The sequence below is a fragment of the Dendrobates tinctorius genome, unplaced genomic scaffold (genome assembly GCF_039654945.1).
Source record: "Dendrobates tinctorius isolate UK_male_01 unplaced genomic scaffold, ASM3965494v1 ptg000046l, whole genome shotgun sequence".
NCBI classification, from domain to species: domain Eukaryota; kingdom Metazoa; phylum Chordata; class Amphibia; order Anura; family Dendrobatidae; genus Dendrobates; species Dendrobates tinctorius.
This window is the reverse complement of record NW_027361714.1, coordinates 79,174,524-79,199,256: the sequence shown is the minus strand read 5'-3', so window position 1 is coordinate 79,199,256 and position 24,733 is coordinate 79,174,524. Positions and strand designations below refer to the sequence as shown.

The 24,733-nt window shown below is 44.8% G+C and overlaps 1 protein-coding gene across 1 annotated transcript in view; it reads left to right on the top strand.

The window, feature by feature from the left end:
• The window catches only part of CEP57L1 (centrosomal protein 57 like 1), a 47,321-nt gene extending 41,688 nt beyond the window's left edge, over window positions 1-5,633 (top strand). Inside the window, exons 6-11 of the mRNA XM_073576040.1 lie at window positions 57-134; window positions 1,209-1,301; window positions 2,396-2,479; window positions 2,550-2,785; window positions 4,367-4,511; window positions 5,223-5,633. Coding sequence (XP_073432141.1) covers window positions 57-134; window positions 1,209-1,301; window positions 2,396-2,479; window positions 2,550-2,785; window positions 4,367-4,511; window positions 5,223-5,483 — 897 coding nt within the window. The 3' untranslated portion in view covers window positions 5,484-5,633. The remainder of the gene's footprint in view (window positions 1-56; window positions 135-1,208; window positions 1,302-2,395; window positions 2,480-2,549; window positions 2,786-4,366; window positions 4,512-5,222) is intronic.
• Window positions 5,634-24,733: the final 19,100 nt, after the last annotated feature.

Genomic DNA, 24,733 nt, shown 5'->3' with positions numbered 1-24,733 from the left:
AATAAATGTGTTGCTTTATGTAGAATTTGATGCAGAAAAATATTTTACCTCTTCAGAGCAAAATTCATCACCTAGAGGAAAAATTACATGCAGAGGAAAAACATCGAAAATTACTGCAGGACAAAGTCTGCCAGGTTAGTTACATCAATAGGGTCATTTTCAGTAGGCATTGTAAGATATGAGAGTCCTTTCAGATATTTTGGTCAGATTTTCTAATTTCAGATTGCAACGCTTAAAGCAAACTGAGAAAGTGTACAAAGATTGGGGTTTTATGGCTGCATCAAACCATTCTGGGAGCAGAGCTCAGGGCCACTTTTACTTGGTTAATTTTGTTGTGTTTTGTTTATAATCCTTTAAGGACCTGGGTGTGTTTTGCCCTTTTTCCTTTTTTCCTGCCCTTGTTCCAAGAGCCATTACTTTTTTTTTTTTTTGTCAACATAGCCATATCAGGGCTGTTTTGTTGTGGGATCAGTGTGTCATTCAATACTACAATTAATTTTTGCATACAAAGTACTGAAGAAAGGTAAAACTTCAAAGTGTGTATATGTGTGTGTGTGTGTATATATATATATATATCTCGTCACTGCCCACTGCTCCTCAGCGTCGCCGGCTCTCTGCAGTGACTGTTCAGGAAGAGGGCACGCACTAAACACGTGATCGCACCCTCTGACCTGAAGTCACAGCCAGAGGACCCGGGAGACTGAGCGCAGCAGTGGAAAGGGGACAGGTGAAAATGGCATGGCTCACCCTCCTGGCATCTGCATATCCAGCTCTGCTACATCTCAGTCCCGGCATCTGCATCTTCCTTCCTGTCTTCTTCCTGTGCTGGTCACATGGTACAGCAGCATTTAAAAGATGTCATTGCCGATGCATGCAAATGCAAACCGGCCCCCAATGACCCACTGCGATGTAGGGCATCAATGGGTTAATATGGAAAACAGGGTCCTGCTGAAGTTACCCATAATTGCCATCTTCTCAAGTAAAGCTCATAGTACACACGTGGTCAAAATTGTTGGTACCCCTAGTTTAATGACAGAAACCCCCACAATGGTCACAGAAAGAACTTGACTCCGACAAAAGTAATCTATGAAAATAACCAAATGAAAGTCAGACATTGCTTTTCAACCATGCTTCCACAGAATTTAGAAAAAAATAACTCAGGAAAAAGGCCTGAGGTTGTAATATAACAAGAATTATCTGATTTTTAGCTGGAAACTGGCCCTGAAGTGAATCCAATACTTGCATCAGCATCTGCTGAACATACTTCCCAAAAGAAAGTAAAGACAAAGAAGCCTTTGCAGGTAAAAAAAAAAAAAAAAGTGTTCAATATGGCCAATCTTTTGGAAGTGCCACCAGAGGGGTCTTCACATGATTGTCCATGGAATTCAGTGACCTCTTCCTGTGGCAGTATGTGAAATACCAAGACTACAGCTGTACACCATGTTACACCTAAAATTCCTAGATGTTGTTTTATCTTGCATGCAATCTGAGCATAAATGTTTATTCCCATCTCCAAGATCCTGTCCCGATATGTAGTAGGTGTAATAATAATATTATTAGCAAATACCTCCTATCAGAAATGTAGTATAGTTCTTCTGATTTACTAATATAGCTGTTAGTGGTCGTAACCATGAATGTATAAGTTGCTGCGATGCCCTGCAGACGGGGTAAGCGACATAGCTAATCAGAAGAACGATACTAGAGTTCTAATTGGAGGTATTTGCTAATATTATTATTATTATTATTATTATTATTACTCCTACTACATATTGGGATAGGATTATGCAGACGGGAACACCCCTTTAAGGCTGTATTTAGATCAATGATTAGTAGTTGGTTTGTTTTTCTTGTGACTTTAATGGGTCCACTTTTCCATGAGAATACTGTGATCTATACTCGGACAGCATTGCAAAGCACATTTAGTCCCAGTTCCTGTGCTGAGATAATCTTATGAATGTGCCTCTGCTGCGTACTGTATAATGGCCGTGACGGACCATGCAGGAAAATGTTCTGAACATACCAAATTTCACCTTTTATCCCAGTTTTTGTAAGGCAATGGACCAAAAAAAACAACAAAAAGCGCAGTGTTCTAGTAAGTGGCTCTGCTCTTCAGAAACTGACATTAACTGTGCTCTGAGCTCCGTTGGTGTGGAGAACAGTCTCGGTTGTCCTCACCATCGCCTTCACTGGTGACTGACAGCGAGTAAAGCGGTCACTTTATTCATTCATTTCAAAGAATAAATAATGAAAGGATAATGGAGTTTAGTATGATCCAAAATGTTGTCTCATAAGGAAACAAGTGTTTATGGAAAAGGACAAGTCAGATACCTAACATCTTTTGTAAAATAGACTAAGTCTACTGTTGTTTTATAAAATACATTTTTATTTTGTGTAGAAGAAACCTGCTGAAAGTAAAAGTAGTACTTTGGAACCGAAGACTTCTGTGAAGGCAGGAGATCTACCATTTGTAGCCGGAAAGGTGAGGGCTGTTTTTTAGGAAGTTGATAATTCTGCTTTGTACGTATCATCTAATTCTTTCTCTTGTAAAGTCTACCAGTACAAGCCATTCCCTCAGCGCAAATGTTCAGAGTGTTCTTCACATGATGAAGCATCGAACTCAGAGCCCTGCATTGGCCAAGCCGCGCTCGAGATCTGCAGGACACAAGCCATGTCCTAGTAGCCTAGGAGCCAACAGAACTTCAGTAATGTACACTGCACACGCTACCGGGGACAGCCTGTCTGATTTAGTGCTGGATCTCCAAGGCGAGCTAGAGCAAATGAGTTTGTGAGTACCAATTGAACTATAAAAAAAAAAAAAAAGCCAGCAATCTTTTTAATTGCTTTAGTGATATTTAAATTGAACCTGTCAGCAGGATTGTGCGCAGTAACCTACAGACAGTGTCAGGCCGGCACCGTTATACTGATTACAATGATACCTTGGTTGATGAAATCCGTCTTGTGGTTGTTGTTTAATCTTTATTTTCAGTTTTGTGTTAATGAGATTCTCGTACTCCAGGGCGGCCTGTGGGGGGCAAAATTTAATTCAGCAGCCAGCGGCGCCTGCACTGCAGCATGATCGCATCTATAATGTCCATGTAATTAGTTTACTTCGTGATATACTGTACATGTATTCAGAAAAGAAAATTCTCAAAATGGCAGCGCCTGCGCAGTAGCATCTAACGGTGATCCAATAGATGCGCAGCTGGTTCCGTCTTGGTGGAGACTTTTTTTTTTCTCTAGCAAAATGGTGCCGGCAGTGCAATTTTGAGAGAGAATTTTTTTTGCCGGCGCCTTCTTGCTGAATGTGAAATTTTTTTCAAAACAGATTATATTCAGCGTGTAAAATAGGGGGCAGGTCACTGAGGGATCACTGACCCTTTCAGAAGCCATACAGATGAATAGCTAAGCATAGCACCACATAACCCCACCCCCACAGGCCGTCCCGGAGCATAGCACCACATAACCCCACCCCCACAGGCCGTCCCGGAGCTCGATCATATCATTAACTGAAAATTGCAAATACAGATTAAACAACAACCACAAGACAGATTTCATCAACTAAGGTACAGTTGCTTTACTGAACCTCCCTGGGTCCAGTGTAGAGTTTCTATTGCTGTTCCCAGTGTTTCTTTTTGTCTGCTGCACTGACATCACTTCAATCGTGATCCAGCCAATTGGTGAGCTCAGCGGGGCTTGGTTGGGTTGCTCAGTTATTGGCTGCAATGCTATTCAAGGGATGTCAACACTGCAGACAATAGCAGACATTAATAGCAGCAGCAGAGACTCAGAACTGAACCTTGGGTTGGTGAGGAAATAAGTTTTTTCTCTTCTGTAAACAAACTGCAGCTGGAATACTAGGATTTTCTAAAATAGGAACACCCCTTTAACTGTTGACAGCTGATGGAAAGGGTTCATCAATTCATGCTGCTTGTCCAATATTCTGACCTTATCCATTAGCATGGTGCTGATAACTTATTGATCCCTTGGGGGGGGGGGGGGTCTGACCACTAGGACCCATTCAGAGATCAGGGGTCTGAAACCCAAGAACTGGGCTCTACAGGGCCCCATTTTGAAAGGAGCAGAGGTGTGCATGCTCGAGCTGCTCTCTGTTGGATTGTTGAAGAAAGCCGAACAGCTCAGCTCATGGCTATTGCCAGTCCCATAAATAGAGAAGCGAAGGTCAATCATGATTACCTCCTCCTTGGTTCCAGTGCCCCCATCTGTGGTTAGACCCCCAGAGATCAGTAATATCATATGGTAAGGTGATGAATTAATATTTTGGGAATAACCTTTTAAGTCTGAAATACAATGTGTTGTAATAAGATGATGACTCATGTTTTCATTATATATATATTTCCCTTTTAAGTGACTATCAGGAGCTGCTGAAACAGATAAATGATACAAAGGACAATGATTTACGTGAAGATTTAGAGCTTGAAATGGATTGTCTCGTCAAACAGATGGAAACTAAAAGTGACCAAATTCTCAAGCTCAAAAGGCATCAAGCAAATGTGAGAAATTAGACTGATTTTTTTCCACTCATTATGCAATCTTTGTAACAATAATATTTTCTAAATTATGTCATCCTTTTATACATGCACAGAAATAGTGCAGACCTGCAGTTCTCGTCATTATATCTGCCCTATCTAGCTTCCTTCCAGAAGGGTAAATTCAGGGTTACAAACATCAGAACAAAAACTCAGACTATAGAAAACCTGCACCATCAAGCACTCAGCAAGTACTCATTGTGGGAAAACAGCCCAAAGTAAAGGCTTACAGATATGCCGTGGATTTTCTCTTTTTGGTTTGTTGTGTTTTATGTTTTTAATTAAAGCTGCTTAGTTTTTATTACATCCTGTAATTGGCAATAACAAAGCTTTATTGATACAGTCATATGTTTTTTAGTGCGTATCTGCAGTGGAATCGCACTAAAAACTCGTATGCCCTTTTCTACCTGCAGATTTCCTGTATCTAATGCAATTCTATGCGGAAAATTCGCACATAAAACTCAGTGTTTTATGTTTCTCCATAACAAAACATGTTCATCAGGTTTTTCTTGCCTCTTGATATTTGGGCTAGAAAAAGGCAGAAACGCAAATGACCGGAGCAGCCGACTTTGCTTTTGACAGTTTCTCATTTAAGTAGGGAATGCATGTCGCTACCAATGCTGTAATTATTACCTACTTTTAAAAAAAAAACAAAAACCTTTTTTGTTTTTTCAGGTTATAAGGCTTAAGAAAGCAGCTCGGTCAATGAAGAAACTCTCCTCCAATGCCAGACGAGCTGTGGCAGGAGAGGCTTGCAAAGGAGATATGCCAACTACCTTAAGGAAAAAAGAAATTCCAGCTGCTCCAAGGAAAAATGAGGAAACCCTGTCAAAAAGCACTCCAACCCCTAGCAGCAAGGCCTCCCTCCAACTGCTAAAAAGTGTGCAAAAGATTCAGATGACGCTAAAGAAAGATGACATCATGTGGGAGAAATAACTTCTTTATGTGTTTTACAACTTTCTATTTATGTGCGACTGTGTGTTTATATAAGGATTACCTACTTAGCTCTATTTATTCCTAGTGATTTTTGATGTCTACGTAATTTTAATATTTTAAATAAAGATTTGTAATTTTGTGTAAACCAAAGTCAATGATCATGTATATCCTACAATACATTCGTATATAGTATGTTTGCATATATACTGTGTATGTGTCTATTATACAGTTGTGGCCAAAAGTATTGACATCCCTGCAATTTTGTCAGATAATACTCAGTTTCTTCCTGAAAATTATTGCAAACGCAAATTCTTTGTTATTATTATCTTCATTTAATTTGTCTTAAATGAAAAAACACAAAAAGAATTGTCCTAAAGCCAAATTGGATATAATTCCACACCAAACATAAAAAAGGTGGACAAAAGTATTGGCACTGTTCCAAACATCATGTGATGCTTCTCTAATTTGTGTAATTAACAGCACCTGTAACTTGTGGCACCCAACAGATGTTGGCAATAACTAAATCACACTTGCAGCCAGTTGACATGGATTAAAGTTGACTCAACCTGTGTCCTTGTGTGTACCACATTGAGCATGGAGAAAAGAAAGAAGACCAAAGAACTGTCTGAGGACTTGAGAAACCAAATTGTGAGGAAGCATGAGCAATCTCAAGGCTACAAGTCCATCTCCAAAGACCTGAATGTTCCTGTGTCTACCGTGCGCAGTGTCATCAAGAAGTTTAAAGCCCATGGCACTGTGGCTAACCTCCCTAGATGTGGACGGAAAAGAAAAATTGACAGGAGATTTCAACGCAAGATTGTGCAGATGTTGGATAAAGAACCTCGACTAACATCCAAACAAGTTCAAACTGCCCTGCAGTCCGAGCGTACAACAGTGTCAACCCGTACTATCAGTCGGCGTCTGAATGAAAAGGGACTGTATGGTAGGAGACCCAGGAAGACCCCACTTCTTACCCTGAGACATAAAGCCAGGCTGGAGTTTGCCAAAATTTACCTGAAAAAGCCTAAAACGTTTTGGAAGAATGTTCTCTGGTCAGACGAGCCAAAAGTAGAGCTTTTTGGGCAAAGGCATCAACATAGAGGCATTCAAAGAAAAAAAACACAGTCCCTACAGTCAAACATGGCAGAGGTTCCCTGATGTTTTGGGGTTGCTTTGCTGCATCTGGCACTGGACTGCTTGACCGTGTGCATGGCAATATGAAGTCTGAAGACTACCAACAAATTTTGCAGCATAATGTAGGGCCCAATGTGAGAAACCTGGGTCTCCCTCAGAGGTCATGGGTCTTCCAGCAGGACAATGACCCAAAACACACTTCAAAAAGCACTAGAAAATGGTTTGAGAGAAAGCACTGGAGACTTCTAAGGTGGTCAGCAATGAGTCCAGACTAGAGTTGAGCGATACCGTCCGATACTTCAAAGTATCGTATCGGATGGTATCGGCCGATCTTTAAAAAAAGTATCGGTATCGCCGATTCCGATACCGGAAGTCCCATTCAAGTCTATGGGACTTCCGGTATCGGAATAAGAAAAACCCTTTCCTGCCCTTGTACAGCCTCTCTGGGGTCTGTACGGGCCTTTCGGGGGGCTGTGCCGGCCTGCCAGGGGGTCTGTGCAGGCTCCGGTGGTCTGTGCCGGCCTGCCGGGGGGGCTGTGCCGGCCTGCCGGGGGGCTGTGCAGGCTCCGGGGGGCTGTGCCGGCCTGCCGGGGGGCTGTGCCGGCCTGCCGGGGGGCTGTGCCGGCCTGCCGGTGGTCTGTGCAGGCTTCGGGGGTCTGTGCAGGCATCGTCCGATGGGACTACAAGTCCCATCGGGCGATGCCTGCTACCATGACAGTGATTGACACATTAGCCAATGATGGGACAGTAGTAGTCCCATCATCCGGCTAATGTGTTGAATGTAAAAAAAAAAAAAAAAATTACATGCTACATACATACAACATGCATACTACATACATGCTACATTCATACTACATACATGCTACATTCATACTACATAAATACTACATGCAACATACATACTACATATATACTACATACATACTACATGCATGCTACATACATACTACATATATACTACATGCATGCTACATACATACTGCATGCTACATACATACTACATGCTACATACATACCACATATATACTACATACATACTACATACATACTACATGCATGCTACATGCTACATACATAACACATATATACTACATGCATGCTACATACATAGTACATGCTACATACATACCACATACATACTACATGCATGCTACATACATAGTACATGCTACATACATACCACATACATACTACATGCATGCTACATACATAGTACATGCTACATACATACCACATACATACTACATGCATGCTACATGCTACATACTACATATATACTACATGCATGCTACATACATACTACATGCTACATACTACATATATACTACATGCATGCTACATACATACTACATGCTACATACTACATATATACTACATGCATGCTACATACATACTACATGCTACATACTACATATATACTACATGCATGCTACATACATACTACATGCTACATACATACTACATATATACTACATGCATGCTACATACATACTACATGCTACATACATACTACATATATACTACATGCATGCTACATACATACTACATACATACTACATATATACTACATGCATGCTACATACATACTACATACATACTACATATATACTACATGCATGCTACATACATACTACATGCTACATACATACCACATACATACTACATACATGCTACATATATACTACATGCATGCTACATACATACTACATGCTACATACATACTACATACATACTACATGCATGCTACATACATACCACATACATACTACATGCAACATACATACCACATACATACTACATACATACTACATGCTACATACATTCATACATATATACTACATGCATGCTACATACATACTACATATATACTACATGCATGCTACATACATACTGCATGCTACATGCATGCTACATACATACTACATACATACTACATGCTACATACATACCACATATATACTACATACATACAATACATTCATACAATACATACATAGACATACAGTACATATAACATAGAGTAACATACTTACCAATACTTGTCACATTGTTCCCCGAAGCCATTGTCTTTTCCGGAATAAATATTAACTTAACATAAACCACAAAAATACTCACCCACGATCCGAAGCAGTCCACGAGTGTGTCCCACGACGATCTTGGGTAGAGAACTGCAGCATCAGCTGATGCTGCCGTTTCTACGGGCTGCAGGAATCCAATGACGGAAGGTAGGTATCCTTCCGCACTGTATTCCTCCGCCACTTAAAAAAAAAAAAGTCCCTAGTCTCACTTTATGCCATTGCTGTGTGGGAATTTCCCACACAGCAATGGCATAAAGTGAGACTAGGGCCTTTTTTTTTTCTTAAGTGGCGGAGGAATACAGTGCGGAAGGATACCTACCTTCCGTCATTGGATTCCTGCAGCCCGTAGAGAACGGCAGCATCATCTGATGCTGCAGTTCTCTACCCAAGATCGTCGTGGGACACACTCGTGGACTGCTTCGGATCGTGGGTGAGTATTTTTGTGGTTTGTTATGTTAATATTTATTCCGGAAAAGACAATGGCTTCGGGGAACAATGTGACAAGTATTGGTAAGTATGTTACTCTGTTATATGTACTGTATGTCTATGTATGTATTGTATGAATGTATTGTATGTATGTAGTATATATGTGGTATGTATGTAGCATGTAGTATGTATGTAGTATGTATGTAGCATGCATGTAGCATGCAGTATGTATGTAGCATGCATGTAGTATATATGCAGTATGTATGTAGCATGCATGTAGTATATATGTAGTATGTATGTAGTATGTATGTGGTATGTATGTAGTATGTATGTGGTATGTATGTAGTATGTATGTGGTATGTATGTAGCATGCATGTAGTATGTATGTAGCATGCATGTAGTATGTATGTAGTATGTATGTAGCATGCATGTATGTATGTAGTATATATGTAGTATGTATGTAGCATGTATGTATGTGGTATGTATGTAGCATGTAGTATGTATGTAGCATGCATGTAGTATATATGTGGTATGTATGTAGTATGTATGTCGCATGCATGTAGCATGCATGTAGCATGCATGTAGCATGTATGTAGCATGCAGCATGTATGTAGTATATATGTAGTATGTATGTAGCATGTAGTATGTATGTAGCATGCATGTAGTATGTATGTAGTATTTTTTTTTTTTTTTTTTTAACATTTAACACATTAGCCGGATGATGGGACTACTACTGTCCCATCATTGGCTAATGTGTCAATCACTGTCATGGTAGCAGGCATCGCCAGATGGGACTTGTAGTCCCATCGGACGATGCTTGCACAGACCCCCGGACATCAGCACAGCCCCCCGGCAGGCCGGTACAGACCCCCACAGGGTGCACAGCCCCCCGGCAGGCCGGCACAGCCCCCCGGCAGGCCGGTACAGACCCCCACAGGGTGCACAGACCACCGGCAGGCCGGCACAGCCCCCCGGCAGGCCGGTACAGACCCCCACAGGGTGCACAGACCACCGGCAGGCCGGTACAGACCCCGGGCAGTCCACACAGCCCCCCGGCAGGCCAGCACAGCCCCCCGGCATGCCGGCAGAAACCCCCGGAAGGCCCGAAATGACGGCGCATCATGATGCGCACACACCGCGCATCATGATGACGTCAGGCTGTCAATCAACTGAAATTCCGATGCCGAATTCCGATATTGAAAAAATATCGGAAGTCGGTATCGGAATTCCGATACAGCAAGTATCGGCCGATACCCGATACTTGCGGTATCGGAATGCTCAACACTAGTCCAGACCTGAATCCCATAGAACACTTCTAATAACAGGGACCTGGAGCAGTTTGCCAAAGAAGAATGGTCTAAAATTCCAGCAGAGCATTGTAAGAAACTCATTGATGGTTACCGGAAGCGGTTGGTCGCAGTTATTTTGGCTAAAGGTTGTGCAACCAAGTATTAGGCTGAGGGTGCGAATACTTTTGTCTGACCCATTTTTGGAGTTTTGTGTGAAATGATCAATGTTTTGCTTCATTCTCTTTTGTGTTTTTTCATTTAAGACAAATTAAATGAAGATAATACCAAAGAATTTGTGATTGCAATCATTTTCAGGAAGAAACTGAGTATTATCTGACAAAAGTGCAGGGGTGTCAATACTTTTGGACACAACTGTACACACATGCACTGTATTTCTTCAGACTTTAGGACGCACCCCAAATTTAGACAGCACAGTTTAATATCACACATTTTCATGGGCATTAAAAATTAACAGTTTGGCTCCATTAGAGTTTCTTTGAAGCAAGCTCTGAAGCACATATTATGTATGCACAGATAGCTCTGCAGTACACACATTATGCACATATATACAGTGCCAGGCAAAGGTTTGAGCACAACTGTTCATACAATGGTTTTCCTCATTCGTATTGTATGTGCGCATTGTAGATTCAGACTGTAAGCAAAAAAAAAAAAGCTTATAGCTCCATGACAGACACAAGAAGCAAAGCTGCAGTGTTCAAGCTGTCACTCCTGGAACTATGTGGTGTCCAATACTTAAAGTGTACCGCGCAGTGTTTTTAAGGCGCACGGTGTGTGTTGCCGGCGGCAAAATACACAAAGAACCAAACAGTATCAGGGGCAGAAAGAAATTAAATTTATTTACAAAAATAAAAAATTGACTGCGATGGATTGGGGTAGAGTGACGGAACTGGGGGGTGTTGACCTGGGACACCTGGCTGGGTCAAGACGACGCAGGGTTTGCAGGAGAAGGGGCGCTGAAACTAGTGTGGTCAGGGATGGTACTGGAGGCATGGGACGGGAGAGACATACTGGAAGGGAGAGACAAACCTGACATCACAGACACATTGGGAGGTGAGGGGGGAGGGAGTGCGAGAGTCTGCGTTTTTTCTCACACCCATGACAGCACCACGGAGAGAGGGGATCCGCCCTACTGGGACAGGAACCTACAGATAAAAAGGGCAGTACCTCATCTCCGCCTTCAATTGGGTTCCTGTCCCTGACGGGTGACCCACAGTACGGCAGTACCTGCGTGTGTTGAAGTCCGGATCCGGGGCTGACCTGACCGGTACACGGCAGCGGGGAGGCCCCTGTCGCGGCGGGTGCGGTGCCCGAAGCCGCCGGGGCCGATGCGGGCTGCCAGGTGAGCGGGGGCGGAGAGACGTCAGAGTCGCCGCCCTGGAAAGGAGATCGGGGCTCGCGGGGACCCGGTAAAGGTGCGGGCAGCGCCATGGTACAGAAATGTACCAAGATGGCCGCTGCCCTAGAAACAGAACCGGCTTCCGGGTCCCTGGAACCAGCCCATGCGCAGGAGCGCTCTCCCCGGGCAGACACGGTGCAGGATGGGAGCGGTGACGTCGCAGGGGCCGGAAATTTAAAATGGTGGATTCAGAAACACTCCTGGCTGGAACTGATCCTGAGCAATGGGGGATAGCGACCAGCAACAGGAGCAGCATGCCATGCAGCAGCAGCATCATCACCAACACCGACAAAAGGAACGAGACAGGGATGGCCGTTCCAGCAGTCATTCCACGCGGCGCAGTACGTCAGCGGCAAGGAGCAAATCGCCACCAGGAGATCAGCCTATACAGGACCTGACTCCATCTCCCGAATCGGTACCTGCAGCCGCGTACTTTTGGGGTAAGTGATGTTCGTGAATGTTCACCATTGTAATACAATTCCTTTCCCTTATTAGGGAAAGAAGGGAAAAAAGAACAGGGAATGCCCTACTTGCACTAGACCCCTACCTATATCATGGGAGAAAAAACGATGTGAGTCTTGCACAAAAGAAATTCTCTGTCAGGAAACTCCGGATTTCGCATTCGATCTAAGGGCCGCAATCAAATCGGAGGTTCAGAGTGCCCTTTTATCCCTTAAGCATAGGGACAAAACGAGGAAGAAAGACACGTTAGTAACTTCCCAGTCGGACTCTTCGACGTCGGGAGAAATCACGTCTAAAACCTCGGAGTCCGGTTCCTCAGACAAGGAAATGGGAGGGCGTCACTGCTTTCCCCTAGAAGAGGTAGACAAACTCGTGAAGGCTGTAAGGTCTACCATGGGGGTGTTGGACCCTAGGCCCGATAAAACAGTCCAGGACATAATGTTCGGGGGACCAGGCCAGAAAAAACAGTATTCCCGCTAAACGAAATTGTTAAGGGCCTAATCAAAAAAGAATGGGACAAGCCGGACAGGAAAAACACTACAGTCCCTTCTCTTAAAAGAAAATATCCCTTTGAGGAAGATGCATCTACATCTTGGGATAAAGCCCCGAAGCTCGATGTAGCAGTCGCAAAGGCCTTAAAGAAATTCGCCCTTCACTTTGAGGACATGGGCACCCTCAGGGATCCCCTAGAAAAAAAGGCACATACCTTAAAGGGGCATGGGAGTCAGCAGGAGGTAACCTCAGGCCAGCCATAGCGGTGACATGTACTTCAAGAGCCCTAATGGTATGGGTGGACCACCTTGAAAAGCAATTGAGGAAAGGGACACCAAGGGATAAGATCTTAGACTCTCCCAGTAATAAGGGGAGCGACTGCCTTCTTAGCGGACTCATCGGCCGATTCAGTCCGGTTATCGTCCAAAACAGCGGCACTTTCAAATGCAGCCCGAAGAACACTGTGGCTTAAAAGTTGGCCAGGGGACCTACAGACCAAAATGAAATTGTGTTCAATCCCCTATGAAGGGAAATTCCTTTTTGGGGAGACGTTAGATGACCTCCAGAAAGCAGGGGACAAGAAAGAAAGGGTTCCCAAATTTGGGGCCGGCAGCATTTAAGAGGCCTTTTCGGAATAGGAAGTTTTTTCAGAGGAGACCACCGAGGGAGCAAAAGTGGGATGACAGAAGAAGAGATAGAGGGTTCTTCTTTGGTAACACATCCCGAGACAAAAAGCCCTCTAAGTGACAGTTCGCCCAGGGTGGGGGGGGAAGGTTAACCCTTTTCCTTCCAGCCTGGAGGCGAATCTCAAACAACCCATGGATAGTAAACCTAATCCAGGAGGGCCAAAGAATAGACTTTCTCTATCTCCCACCTCAAAAGTATGTAATAACGCCACTGAGATCCAGTACGCAAGAGCAGGAAGCTCTAGAAAGCGAGGTCCTAGGCCTAGTAAAAAAAGGATGCAAAACACAAGCCGCGGAGACACCATAACATGTTTCTCAACGCAAGCTATGACTAGCCAGGTCTTTCCCCGGGAAGGAACAACCACGGGAAGGGCAGTCTCCAATGAAGGAAACCACCTATGCCAAAACATGGTATCCATCCACAGACAGCTGTTTCGGGGTATTGCCCCTCATCAGTGTGGAGTAGGAAACTGGCCAGTAGGAGCAATGCCTAGTAGAAGACTGAGAAAATTGAGGATGAATGAACTCATGTAAAAACATGCAAAACACATGAGTTCATTCATCCTCAATTTTCACTGTCTTCTACTACTCATTGCTCCTACTGGCCAGTTTCCTACTCCACACTGATGAGGGGCAATACCCCAAAACAGCTGTCTGTGGATGGATACTATGTTTTGGCATAGGTGGGTTCCTTCATTGGAGACTGCCCTTCCCGTGGTTGTTCCTTCCCGGGGAAAGACCTGGCTAGTCATTGCTTGCGTTGAGAAACATGTGATGGTGTCTCCACGGCTTGTGTTTTGCATGTTTTTACACATTTCCCATAAGGGATGGGGGCATTGCTCCAGAATCACTGCGTTGAGAAACATGTGATGGTGTCTCCGCAGTGTTGGATGTTGATCTCCATGAGTTCATTCATCCTCAATTTTCATAGTGAAAAAAGGAGTCCTCCAGGAGGTTCCCCTGCAGGAAATGGGCAGAGGGTTCTACTCCCCTCTTTTTCTGGTAACCAAACCAGACGGCACCTTTCAGACGATCATAAATTTTAAAAAAATTAAAAATACGTCAAGAATCAAAGTTTCAAGATGGAGTCAATCAGGTCCACCACCAAAATCCTGTTCCCGAGCTGCTTCATGACGGTGTTAGATCTCAGCGACGCCTATTATCACGTCTCCATCCACAAAGACTCCAGAAAATATCTCAGGTTAGCCGTCTCAATAAAGGGCAGGGTGAAAGAAATCCAGTACAGAGCCCTGCCGTTCGGAATATCGGTAGCCCCGCGGGTATTTACCAAAATAGTAGCAGAAAATGATGGCCCATATAAGGGAGCAAGACATACTAATAATCCCGTATCTAGACGATTTTTTAATAGCAGGCAGCTCGGCTCAAAAATGCCGAGAACAGAGGGACAGGGTGATGGAAACTCTACAGGGCCTGGGCTGGCTTCTAAATCTGAAAAAAATCAAGATTGGAGCCCAGCAGAGTACAGGAATTCTTGGGTCTAACACTAGACTCAAACATTCAAAAGTGTCGCCTCCCAGACCGCAAGAAGGAGAAAATCGCTCAAATTATAGCAAGAGCAATCCAAAATCCCTCCATGACATTAAGAAAGCTATGTCACTGCTGGGTTCTCTATCCGTCTGCCTGCCAGCAGTCCAATGGGCTCAGTTACACACGAGAGATCTCCAGTGGGACGTATTAGCCAACCAGTCAGCAATAAGGGGATACCTAGAGGGTCGTATTACCCTAAATTCAAGAAATATTCATTCCCTAGCTTGGTGGGGAAACCAAGAAAATCTGTCCAAAGGGATCCCCTGGGTAACAAAAATAACACACAGTGACCATGGATGCCAGTCCCACGGGATGCGGAGTACACATGAACAAAGAGGTGGCTCAGAATGCGTGGGGAGGTCAAAATTTAGAAGCCTCCTCAAACCAAAAAGAGCTCTTAGCGGTGGGCTACGCACTAACATACTTTCCTACCCCTGCTCCAGAATCATCATGTCCGCATTCTTTCGGACAATCGAGTCACAGTGGCCTATATAATTCATCAGGGGGGAACCAGGTCCCAAGCCCTAATGGACACATCTTCCAGAGTCCTCAAGCTAGCAGAGGCAAACCTGCTATCTCTGTCAGCACTACACATCCGGGGCACGGAGAGTCAAAGGGCAGACTTTCTGAGCCGCACCCAATTACGACAAGGGGAATGGGTCCTAAAGTGGTCCGTTTTTCGGCAGATTGTAAATATGTGGGGGACCCCAGATATACATCTGTTTGCCGATTTCAGAAACAAAAAAGTGGAAACCTTCTGCTCCCTAGACCCCAGGGGGAATCCTCTAGCTTTGGACGCATTTATGCTCCCATGGACACAGAGTCTAATATATGCCTTTCCCCCGATCATGCTCATTCCGGCGGTCCTAAGAAAAGTCAGGGAGGATGGGGAAAGAATGATACTGATAGCCCCTTTCTGGCCCAAAAGAACCTGGTTCTCCTGGCTAAGAATGCTCTCGGTAACCGACCTATGGATTCTACCGGATCTCCCGGACCTGCTATCGCAGGGCCCAGTATTACACCCTCGGGCAGCGAACCTCCATTTAACAGCATGGAATTTGAGAGGGCGCTGATGAGGGTCAGAGGATTCTCAGAGAACCTGATAACTACATTACAAAAAAGTAGGAAACCGGCTACGATGAGAGCTTATGGCAGAACATGGAAAAATTCTTATCCATTTCGGGGGCAAAGGTTCAGGACGGGGTTCAGATTGACAGGTTCCTAGAATTTCTACAAAAGGGCCTAGAACAGGGTCTGGCAGTCAACACATTAAAGGTACAAATAGCGGCGTTAGGCGCCCTTTATAACCATGATGTGGCAGGTAACCCTTGGGTGGCACGATTTATTAAGGCCGCAACCAGATCTAGGCCAATAGCTAGTCAAAAGTTACCTTCATGGGACCTGAATCTTGTACTTTCCACACTGACAGGCCCTCCGTTCGAACCTATTCACTCGGGATCCCTAAAAATCCTGTCATTTAAAACGGTGCTTCTGGTGGCACTAACATCAGCTCGCAGAGTGAGCGATATTCAAGCCTTATCAGCAGGGCCACCTTTTACAAAAATTCTAGAGGATAGTCATCCTAAAACCTGACCCGTCCTATCTACCTAAAGTATCATCGCATTTTCATAGGTCCCAAGAGGTAGTCCTTCCTTCCTTCTGCCCAAATCCAAAAAATAAGGGGGAAGAAAAATTCCACACCTTAGATGTAAAGAGGTGCCTAGTACAGTATTTAGAGGCCACCAAAAAATATAGGAAGGAAGGCTCTCTCTTTGTGTGTTTCCAGGGTCCTTGGAAGGGGCTCAAGGCATCTAAGAGTACCCTGGCAAGGTGGATAAGGGATGTGATTGCCCTGGCATATTCATCCAGTGGAAATACCATCCCGGAAGGGCTGAAAGCCCATTCCACAAGGGCGATGGCGACCTCATGGGCTGAAAGATCTGAGGTATCGCTAGAACAAATCTGTAAGGCGGCCACCTGGTCATCACCTTTGACCTTTTTCAGGCACTATCAATTAGATCTAGTCTCTACGTCTGACCTGACCTTCGGAAGAAGGGTCCTTCAGGCGATGGTCCCTCCCTAAGCTACCAATCTCTGTAATTCTCTGGTGCTGTCATGGGTGAGAGAGAATAGCTTAGTTACTCACCGATAACTGTGTTTCTCGGAACCCATGACAGCACCCACTTATTCCCCTCCCCTTCACGAGTGTGGTGAGCACGTTTTACTGTTAGTAGAGTGTTTCCGTTTAGGCACGGTGCTTCTTGATAAATAAGCAATATTATAATGTGTATATATTTCTGTTGTTTAACTAACCTGGAGACCCTCTGATGCTCTGTAACCAACTGAAGGCGGAGGAGAGGTACCGCCATTTTTATTGTAGGTTCCTGTCCCTGAAGGGCGGATCCCCTCTCTCCATGGTGCTGTCATGGGTTCCGAGAAACACCGTTATCGGTGAGTAACTAAGCTATTTTTTTCCTCCTTTGTTGGGATCTGCGGTGGTGTCTGGGGAGCATCGGTGTGGTGTCTTCCTGCGGCCCGGTGCTGGTGCACAGCCTGGTAGGGACCTGGTGCCGATGGCCGGCCTGGCAAGGTCCGGGTGCTGCATGCTGGTGGTGATGGTGAAGGTCCTGGCAGGGTCCAGGTGCTGCTGCTGGGACCTGGTGCTGATGGCCGGCTTGGCAGGGTACGGGTGCTGCTGGTGGTGATGGTGAAGGTCCTGGCAGGGTCTAGGTGCTGCATGCTGGTGGTGGTGGAGGATGTCCTGCCAGGGTCCGGGTACTGATGCTGCTGCATGCATGCTGGTGGAGGATGTCCTGCCAGAGTCCGGGTACTGGTGCTGCTGCATGCTAGTGGCGGTGGAGGATGTCCAAGCAGGAACAGCTCTTGGCATGGTGGTGGCGGTGGGCTGTCCAACAGCACTCAGCATGGTGGTGGCGCTGTGGTGGTGGCCATGCAGTGGTATGCAGCAGAGCTCGACAATGAGGTCAAGCGTGCCAGTGTTGGCACAGGTGGAAATGCCACCACTGACTGCTGAAAATACCGAGTCTGCTGCATAGCCTGCACGTAAGCAGCACTGCAGGCCTGCATGACATTCAGCTGGAGATCAGGAGTAAGGTGTTCTGACATGCCCTGTTCAATTTGATTGAAAAAATGATGTGCTGGCCTCTGGAGGTTGGATTTCACTTGGTCAAGGCTTCGGTTGACATCCTGGATAAGTGTCTTCATAAGGTTGAAGCAACTATCCAGTCTGTCTACCATCGCCTTGAGTCCATCATGAAAGATCGAGCTCAAATGCAAAAACTTGGGCATCAGTGTCCTGTCCGAGGCCTTCGGCCGCTTGCGGGGATACGCCGAAAAAGAAATGGCAGAGGCCTGGGACAGGGGAACACCTGATTGACCAGCTTCCTGGTCTCCAGTCTGTTTTGCCGGCCCACTTGCTTCGCTGGTGGATGGCTGGGATGGGTCCATGGCTGTTCGATGAAGGACCGCTCCGGAACCAGGGTCAAGGGTGCTGCTCCAGGTGCTGTGAAAAGAAATGAAAAACACTAGTACCAAACATTTACAATAGTAAAAGTGCCAACTCCTGTGGAATAGAAAAATACAGATTAGGCAATGCAACACAATCCAATAGACCACAAAGCCACAAATACATACGTTCGCTGTGCAAGGACCAGTCTCAAAAATGCCAGCATGCGGTGATATTTATATTTTCTGATCCTTGCTCCAGAATCACTGGGAACCCGGCCCTCCTGACGAAGGTACTTGTTGAAGCGATCCTTCATCGAACGCCAGCGTGTTCTGACTTTGAGCACTGTAAAAAAAATTTAAAAAATGGACTTTTGGCTGGGATCACACAACTGTGTGTGATAGGAGTTTCTCGCATCACACACAGTTGTGTGATCCCGGTCAAGGTCACTGCTGCATCACACAGCATTGCAATACTTACGAAATGCCTTGCGGACCTGAGCCGAGCCGTCATCCCATCCATCCATCATCGCTTAGGCCACCTCATTCCATAGTCGCCGGATCACCACGTTGTCCAAGTGCTGCGAAACCTGGGTATCCCACAACAGGACTCACTCATGGACCAGGGAAATGAGGACGTCGTTCTCAATGAGGTCTTCATCCCGTTCTGGAACCTAGAAAAGAAAGGAAGACATTAATGTTGGAGAGATTAAAAAAAGGAAAAGAAAGAAAACAGGCAATAATAAGTAAAGTCAAGAAAAAAAGAACAACAGTAGTCAAGACCAAAAAGGTAAAGAAATAAGCAAAGTGAAGAAATGGACAGGCAAGAATAGTACAGTCAGGATACAATAAACAGTACAATCAGTCAGGTATACTTACACGCCACCTTGCCACCCGAACTTGTCCTTGCTGCTCCTGCTCAGCCTCTGCTGCAGTTGAAGAACTGTTCTGAAAAAGAAAAAAAAAATGTTGCCACTTGTGTAGATGTGACAGAGAATACTTACCAATCTATAGAGATGAGTACTCACTTCACTTTCCTGTCCAGTATGTTCGGGGCCAGGGCACTCCTCTGAAGTAGACATTCTGATGAATGCTGCAAGAAAAAAAGAGACCGAAATTATTAGTACATATAAAGAGAGAAAAAAGAAAATACAGACATTGGCTTTTATAGTTACATTGCCCAAAGTGGAGATTCTTCACAGGTTCAGAGCTTCTTTTCTTGTTCCCAGTCTGCAGAGTTGTGGATTGCCAATGCCCACACCCTCTTTTTATCTATCTTTTGTGTGGGAGGTGGCTAATTAGTGTCTAGACAGGTTTAATCAGGAAAAACACATGCGTTCAGAAACGCAAACAAACGCGTGTGCTTGCGAACGCATGCGTTCTTATAGACTGCAATGCATTGTTTTGACGCATTCCTTCCGCAAACAACTGCATACGTTTGTAGGCGGCAAATCGATGCCTCCAAAATTGCAACATGTTGCGTTTACCACGCCCAGCCAGACGAAACGACGCATGCATCGTCAAACGACGCAAAAAGCATACAAACGCATGTACCTGCGTCCCCAATGTTAAAGATAGGAAAACACTACGCATGCGGATGTATGCAGCAGAAACACTGTGGACACAACCGCAAATGTGAAACCAGCTTAAGGGGGTGATAAAGGTTTACTATTTATGGCGGGTTTTTATGTTTGGCAGCTGTCACACGCTAAAAGACGCTTTTTATTGGAAAAATTGTTTTTGCATCACCACATTTTGAGAACTATAATTTTTCCATATTTTGACCCAGAGTCATGTGAGGTCTTAATTTTTGCGGGACGAGTTGACGTTTTTATTGGTACCATTTTCGGGCACGTGACATTTTTAGATCGCTTTCTCTTCCGATTTTTGGGACGCAGAATGAACAAAAACCAACATTTCATGAAGTTTTTATTTTTTTTTTGTGGGGGGGGGGGCATTTACACCTTTCCGCGTGGTAAAATTGATAAAGCTGTTTTGTTCTTCAGGTCAGTACGATTTCAGCGATACCTCATTTATATCATTTTTTTAATGTTTTGGTGCTTTTATACAATAAAAACAATTTTATATAAAAAATAATTCTTGCATCGCTTTATTCTGCGAGCTATAACTTTATTTTTTTGCTGATGATCTGTAGCGGCTCGTTTTTTGCGGAACAAGATGACGTTTTCAGCGGTACCATGTTTATTTATATTCGTCTTTTTGATCGCGTGTTATTGCACTTTTTGCTAGGCAGTATGATGATAAAAAAAGGCAAAAAACAATGCTTTAAAGGGGTTCACTAAAGGGGATAACTAGTGGGGACAGTTTTTTATAGGGCGGGTCGTTGCGGACGTTGCGATACTAAATATGTGTATTTTTATTGTTTTATTTACAAAAAAAGACTTTATTAGGGAATTTTTTTTATTTAGGATTTTTTTTTTATAAATTATTTTTCCACATGATTTTTTTTTTTTACTTTATTATATTGTCCCGGGGTGGACATTACTATAAAGTGTCAGATCGCTGATCTGACACTTTGCAGTGCACTGTGTCAGATCAGCGATCTGACAGGTACTGCAGATGCTTTCTCAGCCCCTGCTCTAAGCAGGCACTGAGAAAACCGCCTCCCTGCAGGACCCCGAAGGCCTCTGCGGCCATCTTGGATCTGGAGGCCTGCAGGGAGGAGACCCTTAGAGTAACGCGAGCACATCGCGTTGCTCCGAGGGTCTTAGGGAAGCACGCAGTGCTGGGTGTGAGCTGTGATAATCAGCTGACACCTGGCCGCGATCAGCGGCGCTCCCCCGAGAGCGCCGCTGATCGGCTAGGACGTACTATCCCATCCTTGGGAATTAAGTCCCAGGGCACATGGAAGGGATAGTACGTCATATTGCAGGAAGGGGTTAAAAAAGATTTAATAAAGTAGAGAGCAAAATGTGGAAGAAAAAAAAGGTAACCAAAGGAAAATATAGCGCAAATAGTGCAGGCACATTAACTATGTGAGCAGGCTGGGTACCCCGACGCGCATTTCACGAGTAGCTTTATACTTTCCTTTGGTTACCTTTTTTTTCCTGTTTTGCTTTCCACTTTATTAAATCTTTTTTTAAGCATTTAGCCTGTACTTTTTGCACTATTTTGATACTCTGCACATACTGTATATAGATTTGCTAAATTTATGGGCACCCGGACACCCCCTCATCCCAGCCTGCGGCCTACTCCCGAAATCAGTAAGGCATGTACGCTTTGTAAGACGCAGCCCTATTTTCCCCCCAAGTTTGGAGGAAAAAAGTACGTCTTACAAAGCGAAAAATATGGTATATATATCTTTGTACCGTGTAAGCCAGTAAATAGAAAAATATTACAATTTGAGAGCCTTTAGTGTTTGATACCTTTTAATGGCTAACTGAAAAGATGGTAACAAATTGCAAGTTTTCAATACTACTCAGTTCACTTCATCAGGCATAGAAAAACAAAGTCTGAAGAGTTACATATTTATGCACAAGAGGACACAGGAATAATGCAATAGATAAGACAAGTGACATGATGCAGAACTATCAGTGTGGGACAGGGAGAAAACAGTTGTCTGTAAATATTTGAACAGTTGAGTGTGAAAGTTTTATTGTCCTCTGATTATGGTTACATTATATTAAAAGGTAACTTCAAATCTCAGAGAGACAAAAAATTGGGAGTATAAACTTATCACAGCCTTTGACACACTCAGAGTACGAATGAATGTGTCGCATGGATTTATGTATTTCTACATCAGCTAAGGCAGGGGTGGGGAACCTCCGGCCCACGGGCCACATGTGGTGACTTTTCATGTGGCCTGCGGGCAGGTCCCTGGAGTCTGCAATGCTTGGGCGACAGCTATATCCTGCCAGATGCCAGCCCTTTAACCCCCAAGTGCATGCAGCGTTCATTACAGAACGCTGCCTGCACATGAATGATGATTGGGCTGGTGGGGTTAGAGCCCAATGCTATCCCATCCTGACCCAGAAGAGGATCTGCTGTCAGAGAGTCCAGAGCGATCTCTGTGCTGGCAGCTCAGTGCCTGTTTGCTGGTGATTTCTGTGCCTGGTGATTTCTGTGACTTTCTGCTGGTGATCTGTGCCCCTCAGCTATGTGCCCCCCAGCTATGTGCCCCAATATAATCTCTGTGCCCCCCAACTTTATGCCCCCCTGTGATCTCTGCTTCCCAGCTATGTGCCCCATGTGATCTCTGTGCCCCATAGCTATATGTCCCCCTGTGATCCCTGTGCCCCCAGCTATGTGCCCCCAGTGATCCCTGTGCCCCCAGCTATGTGCCCCCCTGTGATCTCTGTTCCCCGTGTGATCTCTCTGCCCCATGATTTCTGTACCCACCAGCTATATGCCCCCCGTGATCCCTGTGCCCCTGCTATGTACCCTCCTGTGATATTTATGCTCCCATGTGATCTCTGTCCCCTCTGTGATTTATGTGCCCTCCTGTGATGGCTGTGTCCCCCCGGTGATCTATGAGCCCTGCCCGGTGATCTATATGCCTCCCTGACGATGCTTCTCCCCCCCAGTGTATAGCCCCCCTCCCCAAGCGCTGTATATCTCCTCCAGGACTGTATATGCCCCAAGTGATATGTATATTCTCCAGTGATGCATTTGCCCCAGAAGTGGTGTATATACCACTGAGTACTGTATATCGCCCCCATTGCTGTATATCCTCACACCTGTGATGTATATATCCCCAATGATGTATTTGACCCCACCAGTGATGTATATTCCCCCAGGGATATATACATCCCCAGTGCTGTATTGTGCTTCCTAGTCATGTATATAGCCCCTCAGTGATGTCCATTCCTCCCAGCCTCCCCGGTGATGAATATGTCCCAGCATCTCCTGTGATGTCTATGCCCCCCCAGCCACTCCTGTAATTTATATGACCCCAGAGTCTCCTGTGATGTATATACAGCAGTGTCAATATTTCCTATGTTATGCATGTACAGCAGTCCCAGTGTCTCCTATGTGATGTATATACAGCTGTTGTGAGTTCATTCTCCCCTTCACCTTTGATGTCTGATGAACTCCCTCTGCTGGTGAAGAGAGGTAGTGAAATTGATTGGGATGGGAAGAACCTGTCATCTGAACAGGCGGAGTGTGATTGGACATCTGGAATTTCTGAGTGGATATCAGGCAGCCGACGCCCTGCAGGGCTGCTGGTGATCCTTTCTGCTCTGAGCTCTTGCATCCAGCTTAGCTCCTGTCTACTAAAAGCTAAGTTTTTGCCCTGCTATTATTCCATGAGATTTTGTCTGGTTTCATTAGTGTTTGTATTCAGCCAGTCCCGGTTGGGACTGTCTGAATTCCATTTTTGTCTCGGATCAGTTGATCTCTTTGCTCTGTTTTCAGAATATACCTGAGTGCTGATATAGTGATTTTGAAGTCTAGCGACTTCAGGGCCCTTTTCCCAATCAGACGGTTGGGACATTTTTGGCGGGGTTTTTTGCGGATTGCAGCCAGCATCTTTTCTGTCCTGTCCTATCTAGTTAGTTGGGCCCCATCGTTTGCTCAGCCTGTCTTTCTGTCTGTGTTTTCATCTGTTTTTCACCGACAATACATGTTGGGGGCTGTCTATTGCTTTGGGGTCTGCTCTGGGGCAGTTTAGATTTCCCCTTTCCTTCTTTAGGCTTATGTAGTTCTCCGGCTGTGACGAGGGGTCTAGGGCACCATAGGAACCCCCCATGGCTGCTGTTAGTTGTGGTGTATAGGATCAGGGGTCTGCAATCCGATAGCTACCAACCTCTCCGGTTTTCTGGACTTAGCTTGTATTTTTGTTTTCTCCTCCTCCAGTGACTCATTCATAACAGAATCTCCAGCCATACCGCAGATTCTAGGGTACTAAATAGCAGGAAAGAATTGTAAAAAAAAAAAAAAAAAAAGTGTCAATTTTTTTTTGTGTGTGTATATTTTTTCCTCTATTTCTCTGAGGCCGTAGGGGGAATTTTTTCTCAATGGAAATTAAGCAATTGTCTGATTGTGTGGAGCAGCTTACTGCTGAAGTGCGGGGAATTTCCGCCTATCTTGCTCATTCACATGCTGCTGAGCCAAAGATCCCTACTCCTGATGTGTTTTTTGGGGATCGGTCTAAATTTCTGAATTTTAAGAATAATTGTAAATTATTTTTTGCCTTGAAGCCTAACTCATCGGGGAGCTCCGCGCAGCAGGTTAAAATTGTCTTCTCTTTGCTGCGCGGCCATCCCCAGGATTGGGCGTTTTCTTTGAAACC